The 23,445-nt window shown below is 54.6% G+C and overlaps 3 protein-coding genes across 4 annotated transcripts in view; 2 read left to right on the forward strand and 1 right to left on the reverse strand.

Annotated features, from left to right (window-relative positions):
* Positions 1-1,326: 1,326 nt before the first annotated feature.
* Positions 1,327-9,240, reverse strand: ZMYND12 (zinc finger MYND-type containing 12; the record flags this gene model as incomplete). The annotated part of the gene is made up of 5 exons (XM_080358791.1): positions 1,327-1,477; positions 2,672-2,817; positions 4,999-5,119; positions 5,682-5,804; positions 9,082-9,240. The coding sequence occupies 5 exons, from the start codon at positions 9,238-9,240 to the stop codon at positions 1,358-1,360; spliced, it is 669 nt and encodes a 222-aa protein (XP_080214917.1). The 3' UTR covers positions 1,327-1,357.
* Positions 9,241-15,972: 6,732 nt separating this feature from the next.
* PPCS (phosphopantothenoylcysteine synthetase) lies at positions 15,973-19,743 on the forward strand. 2 transcript variants are annotated; one of them, XM_080358680.1, is made up of 4 exons: positions 15,973-16,096; positions 16,863-16,966; positions 17,992-19,100; positions 19,594-19,743. In XM_080358680.1, the coding sequence occupies exons 2-3, from the start codon at positions 16,874-16,876 to the stop codon at positions 18,313-18,315; spliced, it is 417 nt and encodes a 138-aa protein (XP_080214806.1). In that variant the 5' UTR covers positions 15,973-16,096; positions 16,863-16,873; the 3' UTR covers positions 18,316-19,100; positions 19,594-19,743. The 2 variants fall into 2 exon arrangements, with proteins under 2 accessions (XP_080214806.1, XP_080214807.1); XM_080358681.1 differs by lacking the exon at positions 15,973-16,096 and adding an exon at positions 16,105-16,167.
* A 1,825-nt stretch (positions 19,744-21,568) lies between these two features.
* The window catches only part of CCDC30 (coiled-coil domain containing 30), a gene marked incomplete at both ends in the record, with an annotated part of 39,216 nt that continues 37,339 nt past the window's right edge, over positions 21,569-23,445 (forward strand). The window contains 2 exons of the mRNA XM_080358792.1: positions 21,569-21,586; positions 21,684-21,804. Of these exons, the coding sequence (XP_080214918.1) occupies positions 21,569-21,586; positions 21,684-21,804 (139 nt within the window). The remainder of the gene's footprint in view (positions 21,587-21,683; positions 21,805-23,445) is intronic.

Genomic DNA, 23,445 nt, shown 5'->3' on the forward strand with positions numbered 1-23,445 from the left:
AAACACTTCCCCGCGCGGCTCCGGGGGACTCTCGGCCCTGGTTTTTCATGGCGCGTTTCGTGGTGCTGAGCAGCGACGCGGAGCCACCGTGTGCCAGCTCAGCCACGTCCCCGCGGATCAGTCACCACCGGCCCCCGGCGCCAAAGCCCCGTGACCCAAATCCCCCGCTGGTGGTCGGTGACGCCCCGGAGGGACCTGCTTGTGGGGAGATTCCGGGGTCTCTCCACCCTGTTCCCCAAACCTGGGGGGCCCCCCGTGCTCCCCAACCAGCACCGTCCCACCCCCCGTAACGAACCGTCGGGGAGTGGAGGTTTTTCCCTCTCCCCGCAGCATCAATCCCTTCTAATTGCTCAGGACCCGGCTTGACGAAGCGTTTACAAAGCGCACTTGACTCCGTCCCAACTCAGCGAGACAATTAAACGCGTTCGTAAATCCTCCTGAAGTAAACGAGGCTTAATCGCAGGCTTAAAGCTCAGCTGAACTCAGCCCTTCGCAGCGGGGCCGTGTTCCCTGGGCTGTGCGGGGCTGTCACACGCTGCGCTGTGACCCCGGCCTGTCCCCTCTCCCGGGGTCCCCTTCCCCAGCGTCCCCTCACACCGAGGGTGACATGTTCCCTGCTCTCGTTGGGGCGGCTGCAGGTTGGGGTGCTCGGGGGGGTCTGTGGGCCTGGTGACACGGGGACACTCTCCTCCTGCGGCTGGTGTCACAGTGAGTGCCCAACCGTGCGGAAACCGCGTTGGCTTTGGGGTGGGAGCTCCTGGCGGTGTCACCCGCGCGTCACCCGTGGGGACGGTGCTACAGTCCCTCGCAAGCTTGTCCTGCGCCCTCCCGGGTGCAGGTTCTTCCCCCAGAGGAACACGCGCGTCCCTCGGTGCCCAGAGCCACCGGGGTCCTCTAAAGCTCAGCAAAAACAACGTGGATTTGGGGACAGACAAACCCTGCGGATGTCACAGCTGAGCCAGCCCGGCCGGGTCCTGGGTGACCACCCACCCGCCCCAGGGCCACCGTGGCGCCCTTCCCCGTCAAACTGAACAGCAAATTGGGGAGACTAGTAACAAATACATCACCGCTGCTCTCAGCTTCTGGACAACGTGCGGATGCAAGAGGCTGTTCTCTTATTCATAAATCATTAATGACGAGATGATGATTGATGCAGCGTGTCACTGTGCTTTTGTTTCCCACCCTCACGCCGTTACCCCGTAACGGTCGGCAGAGGTCGAGCAGCGCCTGACGACGACCCCGCTCCACAACGTTTAATTTCAAACACCTTGAGGCAGAGGGGACACATCTGGCCGGGGCTCGGGGTGCCGGTTCTTCACCCGCCAACCAGCCGAACCCTGACGACAGGAACGGTTCTTTATTTCGTGTGCGAAGGCGCGGAGTTGATCAGCCTTAACAAACGAGCGATGGCTCCTAGAGACTCCTGTTGGGGCAGCTGTTTCGCCAGCTCCAAGGCTTTGAGCCCCATCTTGTGAGCCTGGAACGAAGCAGAAAACACAAAGGGATGGTCAGGAGTTTGGGGGTTTCCCCGCGGGTGGTTCGCACCCCCGCGGAGGATCCGGGTCCGTCCGCACACCGGGGTGACCTGTGATCGGCACCCCCCGCCCCACGCGGCGGCTCAGCCCAGCGCTCCCAAAACCAGCTGCATTGACTCAGTCTGAACTGAACCCTCTTCCAGGGATTCGATATTCTCACAAATAGAAATGGCGCCTTTTTATTTTCCAATCTGAGTTTGTTTCTTTGTGTCTTCCAAACGCCGACTCACATCGTTGTGGCTTCTTCTGCCACAATGGAGGGACCGTTTGTGTTTTCACCCTCCAGAACACGGGCAGAAGGAACTCAGGCTCTTGAGCACCTGATTTCCAGCTGGTTCCTGCTCAGCAGTTCCTCACCATGGATTATTTTCCAGGCGGAGAACCGGCCATTCTGAATTTAGCAGCTGCTACTGGAATTTTTAGTTCTGAAAATGCAGGAGTGCAAATTCAAAACTGAATTAAAGGTCCTATGGAGTGAACCCACGTGAACATTGAGGTGATTCCAGGTGCAGGGGGAGATCTGACCTGACGTCTGGATGCAGCTCGTGCCGGGCGGTGACGTGGGATCCCAGACAAGGATGAGCCCCAAAAATGTGGGTAACGAGGGGATCCGATGGGTCTCTTTAGTTTGGAGGGGACTGAGGGGGGACTCATTCCTGGGGATCAAGATGGAAAGGGGCAGTGTCAGGAGGATGGAGCCAGGCTCTGCTGGTGACAATCAGGGACAGGACAAGGGGCAATGGGTGCAAACTGGAACACAGGAGGTTCCACTTAAAGATGAGAAGAAACTTGTTGGGGTGAAGGTGTCAGAGCCTGGCCCAGGCTGCCCAGGGGGTTGTGGAGTCTCCTTCTGTGCAGACATTCCAACCCGCCTGGACACCTTCCTGTGTAACCTCATCTGGGTGTTCCTGCTCCATGGGGGGATTGCACTGGATGAGCTTTCCAGGCCCTTCAACCCCTGACACTCTGGGATTCTGTGATTCTGTGATTTGCTGCGGGCGGCAGAGCCCGAACAGCCCCAGCGGGTTTATCGGAGCGGGTGGATCCGCGTCCCACACGGTCCCGCAGCAGCTCTGTCCCCGTCACCCGGCGCCGCGGGCACTCAGGAGCCTCCGCTGCCAGCGGGCAGGACTCACCGCGGGCAGGTCCCGCCCCAGGTAGTGCAGCATGGCCACGCCGTGCAGCACACGGGCCATCTCCCCGAGCTCCGGCTTCGGCGCCTGCGACCTGATCTCCAGCACCGCGCTCAGCACTCGCGTCCCTTCCGCTCGCTGGGCTTCGGCTGCGGCGAGAGGAACTGTGTTGGGTGTACGTACGTGTGCGAGATAACGTATTCAGCGCTGCCCTGTTATCTCCTCCAGACATCAAAGCGTTTCCACTCCCAGCAGCCGCGCGGTCTCGCCGCTCCACGTGGATCCCGTACCCGGTATCAGATAACCCCTCATCCTGTCGGTAATTGTGTTGATTGGGCTCTAGGGAGGATGTGGAGTCACAACGCTGCCTGGAAAGAGCAACTTTCCTCCCCCTATTGGAACCTCAGATGGTACCGGGCGCCCTGGCCCCGGGGGTCCCGCCGGATGGAGGCGCCGGCAGGTAAAGGGACTTACAGAAACGTTTTGTGCTGTGATTGGTACAGGGGGAGGGGAGGGGAGGGGAGGGGAGGGGAGGGGAGGGGAGGGGAGGGGAGGGGAGGGGAGGGAAGGGGAGGGGAGGGGAGGGGAGGGGAGGGAAGGGAAGGGAAGGGAAGGGAAGGGAAGGGAAGGGAAGGGAAGGGAAGGGAAGGGAAGGGAAGGGAAGGGAAGGGAAGGGAAGGGAAGGGAAGGGAAGGGAAGGGAAGGGAAGGGAAGGGAAGGGAAGGGAAGGGAAGGGAGAAGAAAGGAAGAGGAAGAGGAAGAGGAAGAGGAAAAGAGAAGAGAAGAGAAGAGAAGAGGAAGAGAAGAGAAGAGAAGAGAAGAGAAGAGAAGAGAAGAGAAGAGAAGAGAAGAGAAGGGAAGAGGAAAAGATTAGAAGAAGAAGATGAAAGAGGAGGAAAGAAGAAAAGAAGAAGAAAAAGAAAATAAGAAGAGGAAAGAAGAAAAAAAAGGAGAAAAGAAGAAAAGTAGAAGAAGAGGGAAGAAAAGAGCAAAATAAGAAAAAAGAAAAGAGGAAGAAGAAGAAAAGAAGAAGAAAAAAGGAGAAGAAAAGAAGAAGAAAAGAAGAAAGAAGAAGAAAACAAGAAGAAAAGAGAGGAGAAGGGAGGAGAGGAGCAGGGTCCGGTGCGGCTCCACACACCCCAGTGCGGCTCCCAACTCTTTATGCACCTTTAAGCCCCAAGGAGAGATTCCCGAGCGCGCTCTCCAGATTAACACATCCAATTAGCAGCGCCCGCTAATCCAGCGTGTCCTCCTGCTGAGGACACCGAGCTGAACACCCATCTCACTGGGACGGAACGTCCCTGTCTGAGAGTTAAATGGAGCCAAAGGACCTGCAGAGAAATGAGGGTGTTGAAGTGGAATAGAATCCCCAGGGGCAACATTTTATATTGTTACTGTCACCACCAAGGGTGACCTGGACAGGCTGGAGAGCTGAGCGGGGAGAAATTTAACGCAATAGAACAAGGGCAAGTGCAGAGTCTTGAATCTGGGCAGGAACAACCCCAGGTTCAGTGTAAGTTGGGGAATGACCTGTTAGAGAGCAGCGTAGGGGAAAGGGAGCTGGGGGTCCTGGGGACAGCAGGGTGAGCATGAGCCAGCACTGGGCCCTTGTGGCCAGGAAGCCAATGGGACCTGGGCTGGGTTAGAAGGGGGTGGTCAGTAGGTCAGAGAGGTTCTCCTGCCCCTCTGCTCTGCCCTGGGGAGACCACACCTGGAATCTTGTGTCCAGCTGTGGCCCCTCAGTTCCAGCAGGACAGGGAACTGCTGCAGAGAGTCCAGTGCAGCCACCAAGATGCTGCAGGGAGTGGAGCATCTCCCGTGTGAGGAAAGGCTGAGGGAGCTGGGGCTCTGGAGCTGGACAAGAGGACACTGAGGGGGGACACATTCATGTTCACAGATATCTAAAGGGGGAGTGTCATGAGGAAGGAGCCAGGCTCTTCTGGATGACAACCAGTGACAGGACAAGGGGCAATGGGTGCAAACTGGAACACAGGAGGTTCTGCTTAAAGATGAGAAGAAACTTGTTTGGGGTGAGGGTGTCAGAGCCTGGCCCAGGCTGCCCAGGGGGTTGTGGAGTCTCCTTCTGTGCAGACATTCCAACCCGCCTGGACACCTTCCTGTGTAACCTCATCTGGGTGTTCCTGCTCCATGGGGGGATTGCACTGGATGGGCTTTCCAGGGCCCTTCAACCCCTGACACTCTGGAGTTCTGTGAACATGAACAAGTGGCCTCGCTCGTTGCATCCAGCACAACTCCCTGCGCATCCCTTGATCGAATGGGAACACCACGTGGAACCCAACGCCGCCAACACAACCCAGGCCAGCACTCACTCAGCTGCTGCTCCGCAACATCCTCGTCCTTGGCGAAGGGCGACATGTCCAACCGCGACCTCAGCACCCGCTCGTGCGCCTGCACCGCGCTCAGGAGACGGTCACACCAGAGCGCCGTCACCTGCCGGGAGCACAGTGGTTATCCCACTCATAGGAATCCAATTCAGCATCTCGGTCTATAAACAACGCGCCCCGTGCTACCGCAACACCCATCGGGTGTCGCACAACCCGACCGCGTGTCTGCCGGCAGATTGGGAATTGTCATCAAGCTCCAGCGCATCTCCCTAAATTGTCACGCAAAAGCGTATGGGGTTGAGCTTTGCAGGGAATGGAGGTAGGTTGCAGCCACCAAAGCGCCGTTTGCACTGAAAATCAGCCTAAACAAGTGAAAATACACCTATTTTTCAGCTATTAGAGCAATTAGCTGATTGTTACTTCACTTGTGTTCTGATAATCATTTATCTGGTGAATATTCATTGATTCTCAGGGTAAATTTTAGGTGGTTTGTTTGCACCCGGCTGCTCGGCCACACGTCCCCGGCTACAGAAACTCCTCAGCGACTCTTTGTAACTGCTGGTGTGGGGTATAAAAAGCAGCCAGAAATGGGAAAAACAGCGGAAAAAGCCCAGAAAAAAATGAGAAATTTTATATATATATATAAGATAACCTTTGGCTTTACGCACCTTGGCGTAGAGCGAATTTGCGATGTCCATTTTGTTCTGACGAAAGAAGACGTTCGCCATGTGGAAATACCCCACAGCGGCCTCCAGGGATTTGAGGCCGAATGTAGAACTAGCGAGGTAAACCTGAAATTAAGATTAATAACGTAAATGTAGGAGTTTAATGGTCATTTCAACCTGGGAAATTCTTTATTATGGTTTAATAATATTGCAAGTATTCTTTTTGGTGGAAGTACCGTGTTTCCCCGAATGTAAGACCTACCCTGAAAATAAGCCCTAGTGTGATTTTTCAGGCTGTTCAGAATATAAGCCCTGCTCCAAAAATAAGCCCTAGTTACAGTTCATTAACAACTTGATTTAAATAGTGTTTGAGAATGTTAAAAAGGTAAAATTAATTGGTAATAGAATGCAGCGGGACAACAGGGTTTGGAGAGTTACGATGATGCTCCAGGAGATGATGTCGTGATTGTTTTTGAATAAATGTTGATGTTTTTTTCATTAATAAATGTAGATTGTTGTATATATGGAAAAAGGGAATAGTCACAAGAAATGAACAATGGAATTCAGGGTTTGGCGAGTTCTGATGTTCCAGAACGCGATGACATGGCTGCGTTTGAATAAATGCAGATTGTTGCGTATGGAAAAATAAGACATCCCCTGAAAATAAGCCCTAATGCATCTTTTGGAGGAAAACTCAACATAAGACCCTGTCTTATTTTCGGGGAAACGGGGTTTAGTGTTTAAACCTGACGACGACTGGAAAAATGTGCTGCTATAAGCTGGATTTGGGGTTTTACACCCAACCCATCCTGGGTTCTGCACCCGTGTCCCGCGGTCCGTCCTGCCCCCGCATTGCTGGGGTGGGAAGGACGTGTTGCATTCCGGCTATTCCGAGCCGGCGTGTGACTCTCAGCAGATCCCGGACACGCAGCCAAAGTTCAGCCTTTGACATACCCGGCGACTTGGAAAAGGAATCAATCAATTACCTGTCGCTTTTTCACGCGCCGGCTTCCAGGTGCTTAAATAAACAGCGCGGGGAGTGTTTGCCATAAGGGTTTGTGGGCTGAGCAAAGGCAACGTGGCGTATGTGATCTATATGATAACAGAGAGGGTTCAGTGTGTGCGTGTCGTGGTTTACACCCACACAAAGGCACCGTCGGATCCGGCACCGGTGGGGACACATCGCTCCGCGCTGGGTAAATTTAGGCGGCGCGGGACATAAATAGGATACGGTGGAATTTATTGGCATTTGGGGGATCAAATGACGGGTGAAGCATCCTCAGAATGGCCCGGCCGGCGTGGCACACCGCGCTGGGGCTAAAAACGGCCAGTTGGGGAAAATGCTGTTGAGCTGGATGTTTGAATAGTTAAATTGGGTATTTTTTAAGTGGTGGCTGATGGGGACATGTTACCTGACTGAGAGGTAAAATAGAAAGTAGTTTAACTTGGTGAATAAAGAGCGAATATCCCCGTACGGGGTGGGAATGTGTGTTCACTCCGGGCTGGGAGCGAGGGGATAAATGGATGTATAGGCAGAGGAAGTAAAATGGGGTCCAGGGAATAAGTGGTAAAAGGCAACGTGGGTAACACGGTTTGGGGGTTTGTAATGTGAACCTGCTCGGAACCTCAAATCTGGGTTACAAATGTCCCCGCTGGGGTGGCCGTATCTGTCTGGGTGGGCCGGGGAGGGAAGAGTTGTAGAGTGGAAAGGGATGGAAAGGAATGGAAAGGAAACAGAAAGAGAAATGGAAAGGAAGTGGAGAGGAAATGGAGAGAAAAATGGAAAGGAAATGGAAAGAAAATGGAAGGGAAATGGGAAAAATAGAAGGGAAATGGAGAGAAAATGGAAAGGAAATTGAGAGAAAAATGGAAAGGAAATGGAAAGGAAATGGAGAGAAAATGGAAAGGAAATGGAAATAAAAATGGAAAGGAAATGGAAATAAAATGGGAATAAAAATGGAAAGAAAATGGAAGGGAAATGGAAAAAACAGAAAGGAAATGGAGAGAAAATGGAAAGGAAATGGGAAGGAAATGAAAAGGAAATGGAAAGGAAATGGAGAGAAAATGGAAAGGAAGTGGAAAGGAAATGGAAGGAAAAATGGAAAGGAAATGGAAAGGAAATGGAGAGAAAATGGAAAGGAAGTGGAAAGGAAATGGAAGGAAAAATGGAAAGGAAATGGAAAGGAAATGGAAAGGAAACTGAAAGAAAAATGGAAAAAAATAGAAAGTAAATGGGGAGAAAATGGAAAGGAAATGGAAATAAAAATGGAAAGGAAATTGAAATAAAAATGGAAAGGAAATGAAAATAAAAATGGAAAGGAAATTGAAATAAAAATGGAAAGGAAATGGAAATAAAAATGGAAATAAAAATGGAAAGGAAATTGAAAGAAAATGAAAATAAAAATGGAAAGAAAATGGAAGAGAAACAGAAACAGAGAGAAAAAATGGAAAGCAAACCGGAAAGCAAAGCAGGAAGCCCGAGGGCCGCGTCCGCGCGCCTTACGTCGCTGGCCAGGTGGTGCAGGGCCTGCTGCAGGTTGCCCTCGGCGATGCAGAGCTGGCCCAGCGCGCGCTGCAGCCGGGAGCGGACGGCGCCGCCGCAGCCCGGGGCGCCCAGCACGATCCACTGCGCCTGCGACAGGTACCGGCCGGCCTGCAGGAGATCCCCCGCGCCTGCAACGCACCGACAGACCCGCACCAACGGCCAGTTCTTATGTGGAAATGGAGCCACCACCGCCTGCTCGCCCTTTGCTTTCCCTACACGGGAAGCCGCGTCTCGCATTCCATTTCTCTGAAACACGTGCTCGGCGGCCGGGCGGCCGGTAATGACCCGGGTATTATCACACGAGAATTACTCATGGGATAGGTTTTCTTCGCCGCGCCGGTTATGCCGAGCACGGGGACAGCCGGGCTGTGCCAGCATTGTGTGCGCAGTGATTTACGTCCCGCGGAGCGGAGCGGCTCCCCCACGCAGCGCCCGCGTTTGGGAGCTTTTATCCAGCATTTGAAGCTCAGCCGATGGGGAAAAGCTCCGTCATGGACAGAGCGTTCGCCGCTGCCAGGGCCTCAGAACGGCTTTGGTTCCCTGAGATAAAAGCACAACCACCCCCCTTGGGAATTTAACACTTCGGAGAGTCGTATGAAACCCCAGAGGTGGGGAAGAGACTTTCACACAGCATTGTGGGGATGGTAGAAACGGAGAAAACATTTCATTGACCTCATGATGGGTGATTCTTCTCCCCAGACCCGCGCGCAAAGCGGAGCGGGGGGTGTGCGCGGCTTCTCCCGTCTCCCTGAAATGCCCTTGAGGCACAATGTTGAACGGGAGCTGCTAAAGGAAACCAGAAACCTGACCCCGGGGAGGTCTTGCCCTTGCCAGCGTTGCTATTTAGACAATACTTACCCATGGAGGCCTCGGCCAAGAGCAGATAAGCCGGGACCAGCTGCGCAGAACGGGGGCCGAACACGGCGCTGCCGAAACGCAGCGCGTGGAAAGCGGCCGGAATGGCTTCTTTGTGCTTGCCAGCCAAAATAAACTCCTGGGCTGTGCTGGAGGCCACATCCACGATGTATTTCTGCAGGGAAATACAGTGACGGGACCGAGATAAGGAGGAATAAAACACATGGTGTCTTTTTACGTTCGAGTTTGCAAACTGTAACGTTGTGCCTGTAATTAACGGGTGGAATTTAAAGCTGTCGTGTTCGAGTTTGGCTTCAGCTCCAGGCATCACGCGGTGCCTTGCGAGATGAAGAATCCTTTCCGCCCACGAGAAAGGGCTTAATGAGGCCGCGCAACGAAAGCTGCGAAGCGCAGAAATTGCTCATCGCAAGGGCAGGTCGGACAAAGGCGGCGCTGCCGGTGCCGCCGGTGACTCAGCGAGCCGTGCCGGCGGCGCCGCGTCAGCCAGCACACTCCCGGCTCTCGCAGTTCGGCTGCACGGCCTGGAAAGCCACTAAAAATCACATTATCCCTCCGTATCCACCGCCCGGGTCGCGTTTGGTGGTCGAGCGGCGGCTGCGGGGCGGCTGTTTGCTGGCAGGATCCGTAGGGTTTCCCATACGTAAAGTTGCTTCTTGCTGCTTCATAAATCTGATTTGTGGGTGGTAAGAAAGTTAAGTCATAAAACAATAACTTGTTTGGGATGAAGTTTCAGAAAGAAAGTATAAATGCAATGATGGAAAAGGAGTCACCAGAAGGAAGAAGGTGGGGAAAAGCCCGCAAAATCCAGAAAAAGAGGAGATGACGCTTTTCAACGCTAAATTTCATAGTGTACATAAACTTCAGACTGAGTGCTCATATTAATCAGAAAACTCTTCAATAGACTGAATTACAGACTCACTACAATTCCCCCACTCTCATCCCCAAATGCACTACAGGACAGACACTATAGATTGGTCTTTAATTAATGGATATTGATTATATCCGATGTGTGGCACTCCACACGTTGTCTTTCCACCCTGTGCAGCATCTGGTCCGTTCCCCAGCCCAACAAACGTCTCTCTGTTGGGATGTGAATACCCATTCACCTCCCTGCTGCCTCCAGGTTGGCAGCTGGGATCGGGCAGGGGGTGGAAAACCAAATCCCAGCGCTTCTGCAGGTCGAGATTTGGCATTTTGGTGAGTGTTAAGTGCTTGGAGAGAGGCAGAAGGAGACCGGGAAGCTCCAGGAGAACCTGCGAGTGTTTCCTGGAGATCCCACCTGTGACAAAGGGACATTTGCTGGATCAGAACATGCCTGGAGCTGGAAAACACATCACTCAGCCCTGACCCACCAGCAGATTGAGACCCACCAGAACCAGCCCAGTTTGAGGAGCTGGTGGTGCCCAGGGGACAACCAGCACACGCAAGGAGCAATAAACTGTTGTTTATCAGCAATAAACCGCTATTTATCAGTGTGCCTTTTCTGCCCCGCCGCTGTTTCTCTGTCCCAACCAGCTCTGGGCCGCGGGCGTGCAGCCGATTGTCATCTGGGGAGGTGCTGGAGATGAGGATCGTTCTGTTTTAACTCCCCGTCGATAGGATCACGGCGTCTTTCCCGTGATGTCTGTTATCTCCAACATCTGCAGCAGAAGCTGAGGGCTCGACTCTTGCCCGGCTCCTGGGACAAGAAAGCGCAGGAGACAAGAGAAACCCTGCAGCGCTGAATATTTAAGCCGGGGCCGCGTTCCAAGCCTCGGGGGGATGGTTCGCTTTGGTTTGCAGGCCCGCGGCCACGCGCGTTTTGCGCCCTTTTCATGTGTGTTGCAATCAGAGGCTCCTCTGAAGATGCCCCCACGCATGGGGTTGGGGCGGCCAAGGATCCTCAGCTCTGCTCCCAGTGGGCTGGGAACGCACTCGGGGTTCAGTCTCACCTTCATTTACTCACTCCCGGGCACCAAAAGCGACAGAGCGCTCGGAGGAACGAGGGTTTAAGGAGGAAGGGTGGTTTCCAGGCATTGTGAGGTGAAACCGGCTGCCGGCGGCGCTGGTCGGGGCCGCAGGACGCGGCTCCTGTCCCGCGGGCAGGTGAGGCTGTTCCGCAAACAGAAACTTGGAGCCGGGTCGGGTCGGCGGCGGCCGCGGGCAGCGCCCCCGGCGCTGGTGACTAAAGCAGATCGCTATCAACAAAGCTTTGGAGCGCGGACAAGCGCGGAGCTCGGAACGCTGGCGTCGCGCCGTGGGGCATTTGGACGCGCAGCAGCTTTCCCGGGGCACGACGGAGGCTCCGGTGCTGTGTTTTCTAAACAAACAGCGTGCAGGAGTTTGGGAATTACAGTAGAAATGGCCAAAAATTAATAACCCCATGGGCAGGCTCGAGCAGATGGTTTTTTACCTCTGATCATCATGAGACGACGCAGCTTTTTCTTGAGCTCAAAGGGCTTTTTGAAAGCGTTTTTGTGGGCTCTGTGAATAGGAACGTGACGAAGCCACCAGGACGGGGCGGTAAATAAACTGATGATCTCCATGCTGCTCTTCCAACACCTGTCGGCCAGTCCGGGCCTAACACCGGCCACCCTACGCCTTGTTGTACATAAGCCAGGCTTTGTCTGTGGGCTGGTGTAGAATCATGGAATCATTTTGCTTGGAAAAGACCCTCAAGATCGAGTCCAACCATAACCCGCCCCATGTCCTGAGAACCTCATGTCCGTCTGTCCAACCCTCCAGGGATGGTGACTCCAGCACTGCCCTGGGCAGCCTGTTCAATGCCCCACAGCCCTTTGGGGAAGAAATTGTTCCCCAGATCCAACCTCAACCTCCCCTGGCGCAACTTGAGGCCGTTTCCTCTGCTCCTGGTGCCTGTTCCTGGGGAGCAGAGCCTGACGCCCCATCACGCTGTGAGAAATCGCAGGTCATGAGGTGTCTTCGCTCTTTCACCCCATTCTTCACTGAGAAGACAATGTGTCCCTGCACATACCGTTCCCAGAATGTATTTTATTGGAATAGTCTGGAGACAAAGGTCAGAGAACAGATGTGACAGGGTTGTTAGAGATCCCATAAAAACCTCTGCTTCGAAAACAATGTGGTCTCTACGGCTTTGACAAGCTCAAGTTTTGGGTTTGCAGTGTCCACCAGCCCCGTCCTCCTGCTGCCTCCCCTGGCACCCACTCAAATCCAATTATCAGCTTCCAGCTAATCAAGGAGCACTTCTTGAGCTGGCGGTCATGTGAGGTTTGTAATGTATACACTGTACATTCAGCTGCTGTAAAATCAATGATGTAACGCCAGACGCTTTCAACATCGGCGTCCAAAAGCGGAAAAGCTTCAAGCAGTTGAGAATGCAAAAACCCTAAGAAGACAAATTTTGATTCGTTTTTTCTTTGCAGGCTTTATAAAAGATCAAATTCAACACAACCTGGAATAAAGGAGCTTTTGCATTTATCCTTATGCTTCTGATGGACCTTCTTCGGACTTTGGCCAACGGTCTTGCTGGTGATTTTCAGACTGATGTGAGTGTCCGGTTCCTGTGAACCCTCGTGGAATCTGCAGCCTAAAGCCTCTCGCCTTCTCTCACCCAGCAGGACTTTGTCCCAATAAATGTCACGGCAACAAACCTGTCACCAAAGCACCAGCACCCATCCCACAAACAACCTGAACAACAACACACCACGTAAAATCCAGGAGATTAATGATATTCTCCTCAGTGGCACCTTCAGCTCTTCTGTCGTCCTATTATTCTGCAATTAGGAGTTATGCAACGATAGAAGGATGATTTACTTTTCTGGGCAAGATTTTTAAGGAGCAGATGCATCTGGGTGGGTTGTTTTGTTATATCAACATGGTGGAAAAGCAGCTCCTGCCACCCCGTAAACAAAACACCACCAAAAAGAGAGTCGAAAACCAGCGGGGCTGGAAAGCAGCCGCACATCTGCACCACCCACGGGGCCAAAACGCTGAGATAAAAGACGGTATTTAGTGGGAAAGGGCGTTGAAAATTGGCCGGGGAAACAAAGGAGGGCACGGTATTTCTTTGCCCCCACTGCTTTGAAAAAGGGGAATCCCTCTCATCAGCGGGATGAGATGCTGAGGGACTAACGGACGAACGGCCCTGCGAGGCGGGAGACCCGAAGCTCCGGCCATGGAGCAAGGGCTGTGCAAGAGGCTCATTGAATCGGAGCGAGGATGCTCCCGCTCCCCTTATTAGCAACTTTTTGCTCAAAACCCATAAATTAAAGCTCGGCAACTACGCACTGACCACCAACGAGATGCCCTCGCAGCCCTACGTGCACCAAAATATAGGAAAAAAGGCTCTAATTAAGTTTCACCGGCAGCCTTTGAAGCGGTGTGGGTTTTCTTGTACGTACCTGCCTCTGCGCCAGCTGTTCCGCGCCGTGCTTTCTTTCTTTTTCGGAAAGGAGAAAAGGGAGGGCCGAACGGATGGGGATCAGCAGCTGACATATTCGCTCGTGGATGCTCACCCAGTCGGCTTTTTGATGGTCTACATCGCTAACAAAGTAAGGGCAGAACGGTGTTTTTGTTTGCTTGGAAATGACATAAGGAAAGATGTGTCTGTTGTGTCTTGTGGACTTTCACGGCAAGAATCGCCCCCAACGGCCACCAGCTGCTCACAGAATATATATAATGGATACTTGGTATTCCCAAACGGGAGCGCAGCACTGTCCTGACGAGTCAATGTGTTAAAACTTGATTTAAATCACTCATAAAACTGTCACAAACCACCCTCAGACACACGGTGTGAGCTGTGGGGTTGTCCTGTGCAGGGACAGGAGTTGGACTCAATCTTTGTGGGTCCCTTCCAGCTCAGGACATTCTATGATAGTTCAGTTTGAGCAAATTCTTCACTTAAAACACAATGGTATATATATATATATATATATATATATATGCATATAAACACACACAAAAAACAAATGCCAAACAAACCCTAAGTAAAGGTTGTGAAATCAATGGAATATACACTTAACATACGACTTCACTGAGGACACTGTAAGTGAAGATATGTGTGTAAACACCTAGAAAGGTCCCTGCACTGCTCTCTCTTGGTGTGGGCACCTTGGAAGTCTCCTGATCCTGCTGAGCCTGGTCCTGCGGTTGTCACTGTCCCAGGATTTAGACTCTGTCCTAAGCCACAGGAATTGTCCCTGTGTCCTGATCCTCAGCCCAGGGTCAGTCCCTGCCTCTCACCCTGTCCAGACTGCATCCCAGCCTTAGTCCCTGTTCTTATGGGCTCAAGTTGTGCCCGGGCAGGTTTAGATTGGATATTAGAAAAAAATTATTCCCAAAAAGGGCTATGGGGCATTGGAACAGGCTGCCCAGGGCAGTGGTGCAGTCACCACCCCTGGAGGGGTTTAAAAGGCGTTTAGACGAGGTTCTCAGGACATGGGGCAGTGCTGGAGTCGGGTTATGGTTGGACTCGATGATCCTGAGGGTCTCTTCCAACTGAAAGGATTCTGTAATCCTTGCCCTGGCCGCATGTCCTGGCTCTGCCTGCTGACCCTTCCCCCCATGCCCTGAGCCTTGTCCTGAGGTCAGTCCCTGCCTCTGGCCCTGTCCCTGTGCCCCACACCTCATCCCAGGCTTTGTTCCTGTCTCTCAGCTCTTGCCCTGGGCTTGCTCTTGTGTCCTGGGCTTGTTCCTGCATTCCAAGCCTCATCCTGACCCTTCTCCCCGTGCCCTGAGCCTGTTCCTCTCTGTGATGCCTCATCCTGACCCTTCTCCCCGTGCCCTGGGCCTCACACCAGCTCTTTTCCTGCCTCCTGGGTGTTGTCCTCACCCTTCTCCCCGTGCCCTGAGCCTTATATGGGTCTGTCCCTTCCTCTCACAGAACCCCAGAGTGTCAGGGGTTGAAGGGCCCTGGAAAGCTCATCCAGTGCAATCCCCCCATGGAGCAGGAACACCCAGATGAGGTTACACAGGAAGGTGTCCAGGTGGGTTGGAATGTCTGCACAGAAGGAGACTCCACAACCCCCTGGGCAGCCTGGGCCAGGCTCTGACACCCTCACCCCAACAAGTTTCTTCTCATCTTTCACTGGAACCTCCTGTGTTCCAGTTTGCACCCATTGCCCCTTGTCCTGTCCCTGGTTGTCACCAGCAGAGCCTGGCTCCATCCTCCTGACACTGCCCCTTTCCATATTGATCCCCAGGAATGAGTCCTCCCTCAGACTCCTCTCCTCCAAGCTCCAGAGCCCCGGGCCTCCTCCCCGTCCCCCGCGGCCCGTTTCTCGCCCAGCCCCTCCTCACCAGTACGCGGTGACGCGGCAGCGGGCACAGCGCACTCGGGCCGCGGCCCCGCACAGCTCGCACCGCCCGGGCCCCTCCAGCGCGACCCCGTTGCCAAGGCGACACTTCCGCCGAGGAGACTCCGCCCCCGTTGCCAAGGCGACACTTCCGCCGAGGAGACTCCGCCCCCGTTGCCAAGGCGACACCTCCGCCGAGGAGACGCCGCGACCGTTGGGCGCGCTTGGCCGCGCGCTTCCGCCGGAAGCAGACGTGGCGGGCATGGCGGAGGCCGGCGGGGCGGAGGAGGCGGCGGAGCGGCGGGTGCGGGCCTGGGCGGCGGGGCAGGCGGCGCGCGGGCGGCGCGTGGCGCTGGTGACGTCGGGCGGGACGCAGGTGCCGCTGGAGGCGCGCGCCGTGCGCTTCCTGGAGAACTTCAGCAGCGGGCGGCGCGGCGCCGCCTCGGCGGAGCGGCTGGTGCGAGCGGGGTACGCGGTGTGCTTCCTGCACCGCGCCCGCTCCGCCTTCCCCTGGGCCAGGGCCCTCCCGCTGCACGGGCCCGCGCTGCTCGACGCCCTCCGCCTCACCCCCGGGCCGCCCCCCGGCGTGGCCGCCGACCCCGCCGCTCTGCCCGCGCTGCTGCCCGCTCTGCGCGAGTACCGGCGGGCTACCGAGGAGGGCGCGCTGCTGGCCATCGAGTTCACCGCGCTGGAGGAGTACCTGGCGCTGCTGCGGGCCGCTGCCCGCGCCCTGGCGCCCCTCGGTACGGGGACGCCCAGTGTGAGGGAACAAAGTGGCCCCGGGGACCGGCAGGTTCTGCCGTGGCGGGACAAGGTGGCACCGGGGACCTGGTGTGAGGGGACAGCGGGAGCCCCGGAGCGGGGAGAAAGGGGTGGCCCTGGGGGTGGGTCCTTATTGTGAGGGAGATGGGGTGACCCCTCTGGGGAGCCGGGAAGGGGGGACCCGGGGACCAGAGGAAACGGCCTCAAGTTGCGCCAGGGGAGGGTGAGGTTGGATGTGGGAACAATTTCTTCCCCAAAGGGCTGTGGGGCATTGGAACAGGCTGCCCAGGGCAGTGCTGGAGTCACCATCCCTGGAGGGCTGGACAGACGGACATGAGGTTCTCAGGACATGGGGCAGTGCCAGGGCTGGGGAACGGTTGGACTTGATCACCTTTTCCAACCAAAATGATGCTGTGATTCTCTGACTGTGGGATTCTGGCATGAGGGGCCCAGCTGTGTGGGGACAAGGGGACCCATGGGGCCTCTGGTGCCCTGGAATTAGGGGCTGGGTCATCCCTTGGGGATAGGGGGTGAGGTGGCTGCGGTGGGTGACAACGTGTCTGAGGGCACCCGAGGTGGGGGGTCAGTGCTGCCCCACTCAGGACAGCGTCAGTGGGTCTCTGAGGGGGTCCTGGGCTCCCTTAGTTGGTGTGGGGGGGGTTGGTGGCTCAACCCGTCCCCGGGGTGAGGGGGCTGCTGTTGGGACGGGCGGGCAGCGCCGGGTGACCGCGGTTGTGTCTCTCACAGGCTCCAGCGTCATGTTTTACCTGGCGGCCGCCGTGTCCGATTTCTACATCCCGGCCTCGGAGATGCCCGAGCACAAGATCCAGTCCTCGGAGGGGCCCCTGCAGGTGAGGGACCCCCAGGCACATCCCCTCTGTCCCCCCGTCCTCCTCCCCGGCATCTGCCTGTCCCAGCGTCCCAGTCACCGCTGCCGATAAGACTCGGGAACAGTTGCAAAGCAATGGCTCGTTGGCCAAAAAAAGTGTGTTTTCAGTGAAAATGAGGAGGGCGAATTTCCACGTGAGCAGAATCCCACAGAAATATCCCTTCAAAGCTGTAAATGCTCATAAGGTGGAGATGAAGTGGGTCTCAGAGGACAAAATTACAATTCTTAGAATCATAGAGTTGTTTTGATTGGGAGAGACCCTTGAGATAAGCCAGTCCAGCCATTAAAGGCACTTGTGTTGCCTTCGTTGTGCGTAACAGCCCAAGCGTTTAACATGTGTCTCTGGTGCCCAGGCCCCTTTCAGCTCTGGGAGCAGGTGAATCTAGAGCTCTGCATATAACAGATCCCAAATGCCTTTAGTTTAATTAGCTTTTAACAAGTTGTGAGGCCTAATTCTTTATCCTTAGTGTAGAAAACATGAGACCGGAGCCGATTCTCAGTGACTCAGAGGTCAGGAAGCCGGAGAGCTTTTTTCCCCGTGTTTTGGCATATTTGTCCCATAAATTGTTGCTAGGAAGGAGGGCTGAGATTTCATAAGCTACCTGCATTTTGGAGAGCTGAAAACTCAGACTTCTGCCATTATAAATCTCTTTTTTAAATCTTCCTCTCCTTGTATTTACATTCCCAGAGTGGGTTTTAGCTCTTAAGTAACAAAATGTTTATGCAGTTACTCTGGGCCTTTGTCATCGCTTAAGAACACGCTGCTGCTTTTTAATACCAGGCTGATAATTAAATCTAACAGTGCATGCCAGTGACATTTTAACCTTGTTTGGTGAGATCTGACCAAACACTGCCTTGGCACACGGCCTGGTGTAAATATAATGTGAAGTGAAGCCGGAACTTCCCTGGCACCGCCACCATCTCTCATTAAAATACGTCATAAATGTTTTCACTGACGCTTTTCTCTGCCGTCTTTCCCCACCGTAGATCACGATGAAGATGGTGCCAAAAATGTTGTCTCCTCTCGTCAAAGAATGGGCCCCGGAGGCGTTTGTTATTTCCTTTAAACTGGAGACGGATCCTTTGATCTTAATTCATAAATCGCGGCAGGCTCTGGAGAAATATCGTCACCAGGTGGTGGTAGCAAATATCCTGGAGTCGCGGAGAACCTCGGTTACTATCGTAACCAAAGACTCGCAGACCCCGTTAGCGCTTTCGGAGGAGGAAATAGCGCAGGGCATGGAAATAGAGGAAAAAATAGTGAGTTACCTTCAGGGCCAACATACCGCGTTCATAGAGAAGAAAGTCTGAGGGAGCGGCTCTGAGTGAACCGGTGAGATTGTGCTAGAGAGGGAGCGGAACTGGAGCGATTCTGTCACAGGTGAATAAATCAATCCGCAGCGAGACGCTGCAGGAACGGCCGCCGTCCACATCCGTGTCAGCTTGGTGATGGTTACTGTTGATCGCTTTGAAAAAATACACTGAAATGAAACCATTCCAAAGGATGATATTTGTGTCTAGAGGAGGAAATGATATACTGATTTATTTCTGGGAGAGCTGGGTGGTGGAGAAATGATATATATGCCTATATATAAAAGATTTTCCTGAATCTGCCTCTTCAAAGTTCCTTTTTGAAATGTCGGCCGGAACGAGTGGTGCTTTGCAGAAAATAAGGTTTTGTGACTGGAGTGACCGAGCTGGTATTGCAAGCGGATGGTGAAACAAGCGCAGCAGAGGATGAAGGAGAACGAGGTGGTGGCAACTTCGGAGAGAACGTCCGTTGAGACCTGAAGCAAGAAGCAAAGCGTGCGATTCTGTGGCAAAGAAAGCTCCGCTGCGGCTTTAGCGCTGACCATTGTGTCTCTGTTTACATGGTTTTCTTTGCAATCGGTTCACTGAAGTCTAAAGGACGACAGTGACGCACAAGAACGCAGTTCTCACACTTTTAAAGCCTCCCCGGAGGCGGCGTCGTGCTCTGCTTGAAACCACCGAGCGCTGGAGAAGGCAGCAGTGCTTTCGTAATGACACCGATTGCCTGAACATCAGGTGTGCTCATAAAACGAGGAAAAGAAACCCAGAAAAGCAGGAGAAAGAGGGTGAGGATGGGTTTAGTGGGTCAGGAGGAGCACTGAGGGGTCGTCAGGGTGTGTGGGGAGGATGCGTTTAGTGATGGGAGAAATGGTCGGGATGAGTCGGGAGCGCTGAGATCCAGATGGTAACTGAATCAGGAGAAAAATGAACAATTTCTACATGGGTGGAGGGAGAGCCGGAGCGCTGAGCGTCCACAGGGTGGGCAGCGGCCCTGGGGAGCGCGGCTGGGGAAGGAGAGGGTGGTGGGATGTCCTGTGCATTGTCCCTGCGCTCCAAGAGCTGCGTCTCTTCATCTCCCAGTATGGGATCGATGGGAACGTCAGGTCTTGCTGGTTTGGGGCTTCCCGTTGGCTTTGCTTTGGGTCTTGCACTTCCAAGCAAGGATAAGAATATTAAAAACTTATGTAAATTGAATGCGTCCTTGCAGGAGCGTTAGGACGAGGGTGGGAGAAGCGCAGCAAACATCATCTTTGGTGCGTTCTGGCCTTTCTGTGACAGGTCATTCTGAAGGAGAGAAATAATCTCAACGTTTTGAAGAGAAAACTTGGGCACCTCCTGTCTGGGGGCCACATGGACACAGCCCTGCGCTGTCCTGCGTCGTGTCCCCAGGCTGGGGAACCTTCCAAAGCTCAGACTAAGCCGCAGCCGCCCTGGTCCCATGTGGGTGATGGTCCCGTGGTGAGCGGGAGGTTGAACCGGGACCTGGAGAGCTCCTGTCCCACCACTGCCTGACACCGGCCCTTCTTTTCCGGGGACGGTTGTGGTACTGTAAGTAGGAAGCGGCTCTTGAAGGTCCAGGAACATCCGTATGTTGTGTTTGGAGACACTCTGCTCAGTGAAGGTCCCCGCTGGGCGCTGCAGCGTTGCTCTGCTCCGGGGCTGGGGCTATTTCTTTCTCTGCTACAGACTCACAGACCAGTTTGTGTTGCAGGGCCCTTCCCAGCTCCCCAGTGCCCCCCCGGCCATGGGAGGGACATCTTCACCAGCTCAGGGTGCTCAGAGCCCGTCCAGCCTGGCCTGGGATGTCTCCAGGGATGGTTCATCCACCCCCTCTCTGGGTACCCGGGCCAGGCTCCCAGCCTCTCGCACAGTGCTGACAGCTCTGCAGGACAAACCCACTTGACCCTGCAGTTTCTCCATCTTGACTTCGGGTACTTTCTTGTCTCCCTTGGGAACCGCTTCATCTGCAGCAGCTTCGCTCGGGCTGTGGAGGAAAACCAGAAAAACCTTCACTTTTGCTTGGTTTTTGGTGTGGGCGGGAGCATGTCAGTAGATGTTTTGCTGAAGCGCTGACCGAAAGGACATTCGGGTGAGGACTAAGCCCAAAATGCCACCGGTTTTATTGCCCGGACCGGGACATTTCTCCTTCCCGGTCACCTGCGGCAGGGGGGACAATCTATGCGGCCATAGCGCCTTTGCCGGGAGGGGGCGTGGCTTAGGCACTAAGGGGCATGGCTTATGGGCGTGGCCTGTGTGCCGAGGGACCGGGGGCTCGGGCCCCCGTTGCCATGGCGCCGGGGGCGGGGCCAGCCGCGCGCCTTATGGAGGCGGCCGCCGCCGCCGTGGTGGGTGCCCGGGCCTGGCGGGGGGGGCGGTTCGGTTCGGTTCGGCGGGTCCCGGTCGCTCACGGCTCCTCTCGGTTCCCCCCGCAGGCGGAGCCCCCGGTACCACCAGAGACCGTCCGGCGCTGGCTGCGGGCCGAGGGCGCCGACCCCGCCGCCCCGGCCGAGGAGCAGCTGGGCCTGGCCTGGCGGCTGCTGCGCCGCGCGGAGACCCGGCTGGGGGAGCTGGAGCGGCGGCGGGCGGAGGAGATGAGAGACGTGAGGGCGGGAGAGCGGGCGGGGACAGCCCTGCGGTTCCGAACCCAGCCTGCCCGTTCCCCACGCTTGGTGCAGCTGTAGGTTCGCGGGTGCTCACCGGGAAAAGCTGCTTTGACTCCCCAGAACTCCTGGGGGTTCAGCTGGAGAGCAGGAGCTGAGGGGAGACCTTCTGATCTCTGAACTGCCTGAAAGGAGCTTGGAGCCAGGCGGGTCGGGCTCTGCTCCCCAGGAACAAGCGCCAGGAGCAGAGGAAACGGCCTCAAGTTGCGCCAGGGGAGGTTGAGGTTGGATGTGGGAACAATTTCTTCCCCAAAGGGCTGTGGGGCATTGGAACAGGCTGCCCAGGGCAGTGCTGGAGTCACCATCCCTGGAGGGTTGGACAGACGGACATGAGGTTCTCAGGACATGGGGCAGCACCAGGGGTGGGTTGTGGTTAATTCTTGGGAGTCTCTTCCAACCAAAATGATCCTATGAACTCCTGGGTACAGCCCGGTTCTTCGCACTGGGGCACCCAAAAGCACCTGGTGAACCCAGCACCTCCCACAGAGCAGGTGCTGAGAGTCCCCCCCATCCTGTCCCACTTTCCAGACCCTTCAGTCAAGTGTTTAACATCCCCAGGTGTTACAAAGAGATGAAGAAGTGGTGTCCTACAAATGTTGGACGTGTATCCCGTAAATATCAGAGGACTTAGAGCTATTCACACCAACAACTCGCGGGCCTGGCATCAGTAAACACACTTGCTTATAGCAATATTCTCTTTGTTTCCAGGTGGAAAGCTACGTGGGCCACGTCCGTCACCTGACGGAGGAACACGACGCTCTCACCACTGAATATGAAAAGGAAAACGAGCAGCTGAGGCTGGAGCTGGCGCGGCTGCGGCTGCAGCAGGGTAAATCCTGTCCCCAAACGCGGCCGGGGACACGCGGTCACGGGCAGGCGCGTGGTGCTCCCTGCACCGCTGCCTAAAGCCGCTCTGAGACCAGCAGCGAGTTCTGCCGAGCGGCGTGCGTGCTGCGTTGTTTGGGAGACCAGCAGGAGTGTTAATGAAATCCCAGAGCTGATTTGTAATTGATGTAGAGGTTCTTGTCTGATTTTACTGCCTTTATTCACCAAATCGGGCAGTTTCTCACTCGGTTGTTGCACTAAGTGTCTTCCAGAGGGTGTTTGAAGAACAGAATTGATGGTGCTGTTTGTTTTCCAGCTCTAAACAGTCTGGCAGTGACTCCTCGGGTGACTGTTGAGCTGCGTTCCCACTGAGCTCGGTGAATTTGCCGTCGCTTTTGGTTCAGACAAAGCCCACGTTTTTTAACACAGCTTTAAGGACGGTGGCAGCTTTGCGACGGTGATTCAAAACCTATCCTGTGCGCTTATTGTGCTACAGCCATTCTGTTTAAAAGAAATACTTCACTTATATTTCACTTCCAGTTATTTCCTTTCTTCTCAAACCCTGGAATCGCTTCTAGAAAGGGCAAATATATTTTGCTGAGTTTTGTTGTTGATTTTCTTCAGTATCTCTTGGGCTTTGAGTACTGCAAGTAGCACATTGTTATTAACTCCTATCATTAATACCTTTTGTGTTATTATCCAGGGCCTAAGGCAGAACTGGGGGTGGCAGCACAGCTCGGACACTTTCTTCATCAAACACACTTTATTTGGGGCAGTGTTGGGAAATGAATTGCAGTTTTGAGTTCAGTTTTTGCCAGGGAGCAAATCTGCCGGAGACACTTTTCAGAGCTGCTTGTGTTTACGCGCTGCCTGAAAATCTCATTCCTCTGGGCACACGGAGCCATCGTTTAGTGTTGAAAATGCTCGTACGTGGGGGTTTAAACGGCCCACGAGTCGCCAGGAACGTGAATGTGGCGGCAAATTGTATTCCTGGTTCTTCTCTCCTCTTCCCCACGAGGTGGCAGGAGAATGACAAAAGTGTCCCGAACGCTGCGTTTGCATTTATTTCCTCATTGCTCTGCTCCTTTGGATTTTCCTCCATTTTTTGAAGGGTCCTTGTGGCCATTGAGCAATGACTAACACCGGAATGCAATCAGAGACCCGTGTCCATTACCCTGGCGGGTTCTGTGGTTCTGCGGTGTTTCTGTGCAGCTCCTGGAGGAGTTTCTTTGGGGATTTCACTGCCGGCCGTTGGTTTTTAAGCCTTGTTCTTGCCTTGCTGATGGCATGAGCTGCGGTCCTGTGATACGTGTCGGTAATTCAGTGATGTGGGCAGCGGATGGAGCTCAGCCTTGTGCTGGGCTGCCCTCAGCAGCGAGGGATGGCAGCCAACCCCCCTGGGCAGCCTGGGCCAGGCTCTGCCACCCTCACCCCAACAAGTTTCTTCTCATCTTTAAGTGGAACCTCCTGTGTTCCTGTTTGCACCCGTTGCCCCTTGTCCTGTCCCTGGTTGTCACCAGCAGAGCCTGGCTCCATCCTCCTGACACTGCCCCTTTCCATATTGATCCCCAGGAATGAGTCCCCCCTCAGTGTCCTCTTGTCCAGCTCCAGAGCCCCAGCTCCCTCAGCCTTTCCTCACACGGGA

This window comes from Nesoenas mayeri (assembly GCF_963082525.1).
Source record: "Nesoenas mayeri genome assembly, chromosome: 24".
In the NCBI taxonomy this organism is placed as follows: Eukaryota; Metazoa; Chordata; class Aves; order Columbiformes; family Columbidae; genus Nesoenas; species Nesoenas mayeri.

What these genes read in the sequence shown, in the direction of transcription:
- PPCS (XM_080358680.1), top strand. Translation starts at nt 16,874, where the DNA reads ATGTTTTACCTGGCGGCCGCCGTGTCCGATTTCTACATCCCGGCCTCG. An exon ending in CCTCGGAGGGGCCCCTGCAG is followed by an intron (nt 16,967 to 17,991) that starts GTGAGGGACCCC and finishes TCCCCACCGTAG; the next exon opens with ATCACGATGAAGATGGTGCC.